At 40.6% G+C, this 6,785-nt stretch overlaps 1 protein-coding gene across 1 annotated transcript in view; it reads left to right on the plus strand.

Moving 5' to 3' along the window:
- The first annotated feature begins 368 nt into the window (after positions 1 to 368).
- Positions 369 to 6,785, plus strand: part of EFCAB1 (EF-hand calcium binding domain 1) — a 6,942-nt gene continuing 525 nt past the window's right edge. Inside the window, exons 1-4 of the mRNA XM_009330514.1 lie at positions 369 to 429; positions 1,899 to 2,003; positions 3,539 to 3,690; positions 4,942 to 5,046. Of these exons, the coding sequence (XP_009328789.1) occupies positions 369 to 429; positions 1,899 to 2,003; positions 3,539 to 3,690; positions 4,942 to 5,046 (423 nt within the window). The remainder of the gene's footprint in view (positions 430 to 1,898; positions 2,004 to 3,538; positions 3,691 to 4,941; positions 5,047 to 6,785) is intronic.

The following is a 6,785-nucleotide window of genomic DNA, read 5'->3' on the forward strand; positions in this document are numbered from 1 at the left end:
GCCGCCGCCGCCGCCTGAGGGGCCTTCGCCGCTCCCGGCGGCCTCCCGCTGTCCCCTGTGCTCATTCTGTGGCCCTGTTCACCACCCGCCCCCCCGAGGGGGGCACTTCCCGCCACCCCCTTAGGAGCAGCGGGTATGGGGCGGGGGGCTGTGGGGCGATCGGTTTAATGGTTAACACCTGAGGTGTCCGGGCCCTGGAGCTTCCCTGTGCCTGCCGCGTATTTTTACCAACTTAAGTTATAAAATATGTTTGCTTGTGTCTCGACTGGGCAGTTAATAAAAGCGAAGTGGAATGTCTGATCAAGCTCTTCGACACGCTGGTGGCCGAGTCCAGCAACCGCTTTGCTGCGGTCGGCTTTGACCGTAACATGTTCAGAGACACTCTGCACAGCGCGTTTGGCATGACAGATGACATGATCATGGACAGAGGTGAGACTGATAGGTCTAAAAAAGATGTAAGATTTTAGGTTTACGTTGTTGACTCGATGAGCGTGCCTAGACAAAATAGTGCCATCTCATCCCTGTAAGGACAGCAAAGGAAGAGGTATGCTCAGGAGCTGCTGAGTAAAGGGTATCTTTTTCTCCTTTATGCGGGATAGTTTTCCCTTACTTAGTTCAGGATAGCTCATGGTCTTGTGCGAGGGAGACCAACCGGAGAGGCAGTTGTGGTGCTATCCTGTGGCTGTTCCTATCCCGGTCACTGTAGTGTCATGACAGAAGAGGGCAGCGTGGTGTCGCTTTCCTCTTCCCTCCGGTGGTTCCACCGGGAGCGGCAGTCACTGCTGCTGGTGGACAGCTCTGTCTCGGGAGAAAGGCATTCTGTTAGAGCGGGTAACTTCTGGAATAGAGGTGCTGTGAACAGCACTGAAGGGTCTAGGCAGACCATACAGGGAGATGAGAGTAATGTGCCAAATAAACACTTGTTAATCTGTGAAATCACTGTATTTTCATGAGAGCCATATTTGCAGTTTCCGTCAAAGTCGCATGAATGATCTCTGATGTACCGGTGTCTAGAGAAGGATGTGGAGGAGGCATGAGTCTGCCATTCTTTTCAGCCTCAGGCTACCAAGAGCCACCCCCTGGTTCAGCTTTCTCCTGCCCTCTAGCAGGAGGGATATTTAAATGCCATTTCATGCAACAAGTCAAGCGTCTTGGAAAATGCCTTACATGGACACATTGTTACAAATTATTTTAATGCTTACATACAACGGGGCTGATTCCATTTCAAAAGCAAAGCTATGTTTTCCAATTCCAAAATGCTTGGCTCTGCATGTAGAGGTGTTCCTGTAGCCAACTTACTAATTAACATTCTAAAATATGAATTAGTGATAGATGTTAGTTGATGCCTTGAATTATATCTTGGATTTGAAGTACTATATCACAGGCTGTATGAATAGTGAAGCTGCAAGACAAAGTTTCTTATTTCAGGGAAGGGAGAAGAAAAAAGATCTTGGTACATGAAAGATAGGAGAAGGCTATTTTTCTTCCTATATTTAAAATATTTATGTATTGTTTCTAGGATTACTTTCTCCAAGGTTTTTCTGAGACAAACCCTAGTAATTAAAATCCTCTTCTACATGCAAATGTGCCTTAGTGTAAGGGATATTGGTTTATTTGGTTTTTGTCTGCGTGGAAGCATACTTCCTGTAGTTGTTTAAGTCAGGAAAGCAACAGATGAAACAAAATGTCTTACTGGAGCGGAAGATCAGTAGACTGAGGGGCGAAATCCCCTTTGTTGTTACGGCTTAGAAAGATTCAAGAAGGGTAATCATACCTTGATGAAAGCAGAGAAACATCTTTAGAAAAAATATGTTTTTATACTTTCATTGAATTTTAGAAAACATTTGTTGGTGTTTCCCCATTATAGAAATGTAAAATGTATCTAATACACTTTTCAGTGTTCCGCATTTTTGATAGAGACAACGATAGCTGCATCAGTGTGGTGGAATGGGTGGAAGGCTTATCAGTATTTCTTCGGGGGACATTGGAAGAAAGGATGAAATGTAAGGTTTATGTGCATGCCACTATTTAGTAGCAATCGTGGAATTTATGACTATTAAATTACACGTTGCTTTTGTTATAATTCAGTAGTTACTCTTATAAAGTATTTGGTAATTGAGTTTGTGTAGTTTAATGCAATGAAACTGAATACTGAATGGCTTCTCTGAGACTGAGATTATTCTGTGTAAGCTGCTGTTAACATAGCCGTCACCTTATTTTGTTGCTGACAAACTAGCTTTTGAACTGAAGCTTGTTCTACAGTATACAGGTTTTTTGACAGAATATATGTTTTTGTATTCACACACAAAATTAGAAAGCAGCAGATGTAGCTCAAGGGTGATTTTGGCTGAATAACACAGTCTCAAACCAACCAAGACCTGTGCCAATGTTCATTTACTGGCACAATGCGGACACAGCAGCAGTTGCATTAATTCCAGCAGTTCTTCAGCCTGGAAGCATAGATGGAAAAACTGAGTCTGTTTGTAAGATGGTCATGAGAACCTCCACAGTAATGATGGAGAAAGACAAGAGAGAAAAAATAGCAGGAACTCCAGAATGTTAAGAACCAGGGGAAAAAAAAAAGGGGGGGGGGGGAGGGTGTATAATAGAGAAAGGAGAGTGACAGCATGTTGTTTCCATAGTGCCCAGTTTGCAGCATCAGCCATCCTTAATGCCCCATATAAATTCATTATAAAGCATTGCACTGGAAGGTGGCCTGGGGTGTAATTCAGTACGTCAGTACAACCACAAGCAGTAAGATATGCTGCCCTGCTGTAAGCACTATAGAATATACCAGTGTGTAGTGATATACAGTGTTGTCTGTTGTAAATGTATGCCAGTACAGTTTTTCACTGCAGGCTTAGTCTTTGGCAGAAAAAAACTTGTCTTCCAAAACTGAAAGAGTTTTGTTTGTTTGTTTAAGTAAGTTTTGTGAAGGAGAGTAAAGTTTATTATGGTCGTAGATTTCTGATTCCAGGGAGGTAGAAATAATTAGAAGATAAATTAGGCAAATACTCTCATCTAAAATACTCTGTTAGAGAGATTTTCTCTCTGCATTAAGGGATACTTCAGCGGTCTTTTCCATGCTAGTACAGCTCATTCTCCTTTTTCCTTTGCTTTCCTAACTCAGCTTCTGAAATAGCTAGGATGTGTTTTGTAGGTGCAAAGCCCTTCTGATACAGACAACTGATCTGCACCATGGGAAACTGGGCTTCTAAACCAGAACCTTGTTTATATTCAAAATGCACAATTTTAGAGAAGTTAAGATCTGTGAGTTACTATGGTTTCTGTGAACTGAAGATTATTTATTTGAGCAGAAATAGATGTTAACTATGAAGGGTAAATAGGCAATAATTGACTAGTATATGTATCAATGTGATACATATATTTGATATATAAATATTATATATAGTAAATGTGGCTCGATAGATATGCTGGACAACATACAATTCACATTTTCTGCCTATAGGTAACAGCCAGCTTTAATGGTGTCTGATATAGCTTGTATGAACTTTAAATCAATTTATCTTTCAAAAAGACTGTTTTGAGGTTTACGACCTGAATGGTGATGGATACATTTCAAGAGAGGAAATGTTTCAAATGCTGAAAAACAGCCTTCTCAAACAACCATCAGAAGAAGATCCTGATGAGGGAATTAAGGACTTGGTAGACATAGTGCTGAAGAAAATGGCAAGTACTTACTCATTGTGATACTTGAGTGTCTTTCAGACATTCCTTAACTGAACCTTAGAATGTTCCTATGAGGTAACAAGATACTGTGTCTGATTTACAGTGGGATTCTGAGCCACAGAGTTAGTTGTATACTTGAGATAAACAGGTTTCCTAAGGAAAGCCAGAAATATAATCCAGATCTAATGAGTCCCAGTCCAGTATCCTCACATGAAACTGTTAATTTATTATGTGAATGTATTATAAACATTATGTATAAACTAGCATGTGTATGTGTGCATACACACGTGCATGCCCAGTCAAAACAAAAGCCCAGTCAAAAGTGGAAAATTCAAAAGCGTAAGCTGCATTTATTCCAGTGTTAGGCATTTGCAGTACTTTGTTATTAAGTACATTTGTATTTTATCAATTGATCATGAAATATCTTTATTCAATTTATATATTCAATTAGAATAGTAACCTCAAGGTTATTCATGTAAAACTTGTCATACCGTAATTAATCTAGGATATCCAAATCAGCCAGGGACTGTTTCAACATTTTCATCAAATCAAGAAATATAACCTCCCCTCCTATGGTGGTGTTCAAAAAATCTCACTTATGCTCACCATAGCGTTTGTTGGGGTTTTGAGCTGCCACATCAGTAGAAACAGGAGGGTTTCAAATTGCAGAAATATTAAAGACGCAAGGATGTTTTTTCCACCCCTAGAGGAATATTCTGCTGTGCTGAGATTCTGCAGTACGAAAGAAGTGGGCTGGCATCAGCATACTCCGCCGTATGCTTCTCGGTGCCGTACATGAAAAAGACAGGGCAGAATTATGCCTACTATAGAAACTACTAGGGTAAAGTATTTGCAGCCTCATGAATAGGATGTAGGTACACTTATGACATAAATACATATACAGAATATATCCTAACGTTTTCTCCTGCTTTGAAGTCTCCTATTTTTAATTTATCTTGGTGCAACTGTGCTTGAGATTTGTCCATGCAATTCTCAGGTCAGCCTCTTCCCACGTTAAAGTTTTGCCTTCTCTGGAATTCTGTTAACATGAGATAGTTGAGCCTGCTCCACCTTGTATGCCTGAGGTAGAGGCAAGTAACACAATCTTGTCTGAGCAGAGACTGATGGCCCAATGAAAATCATCTTTGTATACACTCAAAATAGAATCCATGTGAATAAAATGTCTGTTAAACAAAAAGACAGTTGCTACAAGTGATCATCCTTTGCTGAAGAGTTCCCTTCCTTTTGTAGGACTATGATCATGACGGCAAGCTTTCTTTTATGGACTTTGAAAAAGCAGTCAGAGATGAAAATCTTCTCTTAGAAGCCTTTGGACCGTGTTTGCCAGACATAAAGGTACATCATCCTTGAGTTTAAAAAAAATGTGCAAATACTTTCTGTACTGGTGTTAAGGAGATGTATGGATTATGGTATTAACTGTCATTACATGGGGCCTGCTGAAGTCAACTGATAAATGCTTCAGTTGTGAGATGCATGGGCTGAGTTCATACCTACCTTTCACAGCCCAAATGTTTCCTTATACAGTCAAACACTGGTACCAGAGAATGTAAGAACACACTGTTACTCACCGTTTGTCTGTCCCGGGGCGGCAATATAATGAATGATCCTCAATGAGCACCCTCTCAGACTTAAGAAAACGAGACCGTTCTCTTGAATTGTTTATCTGAAAGCTCTCTAGGAATACAACTTTTTTTTTTTTTTTCTTCAGTGCCACTGGCAACACTGCCATCACCTCACTTACAGCTTCTTTTGGGAGAGGCTGGTAGCTGTCTGAAAAAAATACCTTGAGAGGGTTCTTCATCTCAGAGTGTGGCACTGCTATTTTTTAATTACATCTAACTGGGCTTTATTTATAGCAATACATCTAATTCAATTCAGAATTGGTTTGGGGTTTTGGTTTTTTTTTTGGAAGATGGTAATTTAGAACATGCTCATTTCCTCAGTGTTAAGTTCAGCTGTGGGGAGTTTCTGCTCTATAATAATAATTTTTTTCCTCATCCAATAATCATTATTCCATTTGAACTGCATGTCATTTTTAAATACTTGTTGTATTACTTTAATAAGTTGTGCCTTCATAGAGATGGAAAAAGAAAATTCTGAAATACTTGCAGTGATTCCTAGAAACAGAGAAGTTGTGTAAGACTGCTGGAAACACGGCAAGTTTTCATTTGCTGGAAACCTGCACTTCCTGCCAGCTCACCTACCCGGTAGGCTGGAGGACAGGAAGAAAGAGTCTTGTAGCCATGATTGCAGGCTGTATTACATCATGTCAGCTGCAAAGCAGCTGTTTCCAAAACGCCAGACTTGTCCTGGCAGGCTGTCACAAGACTTTCAAGGGTTTGGGAAAACCCAGGTAAGTACTCTTGTTTTTTATACCAGTGAAAAGGTTTTTAAAAGTTTCTGAATGAAATTACGTTCGCTAATCAGCATAGAAAAATGACTTGCTTTCTGTCAGCGTTGGTGGTAAAGCAGGTACACAATTCAGGCTAATCATGGCAAGAGGTGGAAAACTCGGCTTGTTTCTTGCTTACAGTATTTGTGCCCTCTGCTCTGTACCCTACCCAACTGTTGCCTTTTTACTAGGTCTCTAGTTTCACTGTTAAAAGAGAACTCTATTTACATGTCCTTTCAAGCCCTAAAAGCGATGAATAAATTTTGGCTATGAGCTTTACATGAAGAAAACCCATAATTTACTAGATTTCCCAGTGGGGTTATGTTGGGGAATTTTAATTGTGCCCCTTGACACAAATTAAACACTCATTTGTACTTAAACACATTTAAATAAAAATGTTAACAACTTACTGGACAGAGTCCTACCACCATAAGTGATTCTGGAAGGAGTCTGCAAAGATGCGCCACGAGCTGATTCCTTATACACACTTGCACCAGCACCAATCCTGTGACCGTCAGCATGGGGCACCTGAGTCCAGCCGTGGGTTCATCCCCCCAGCGCCAGTTCTGCTGCCCGAAGGTGGCCCCCGAGCACTCCCACTCCAGGATTGTTACGACACAGTGCTGCGGATATTTCTTACCTCATCACCAAGGGAAGTTTCACTCCTTTACATGAAGTCATC

This window comes from Pygoscelis adeliae, unplaced genomic scaffold (assembly GCF_000699105.1).
Source record: "Pygoscelis adeliae isolate BGI_AS28 unplaced genomic scaffold, ASM69910v1 Scaffold27, whole genome shotgun sequence".
NCBI classification, from domain to species: Eukaryota; Metazoa; Chordata; class Aves; order Sphenisciformes; family Spheniscidae; genus Pygoscelis; species Pygoscelis adeliae.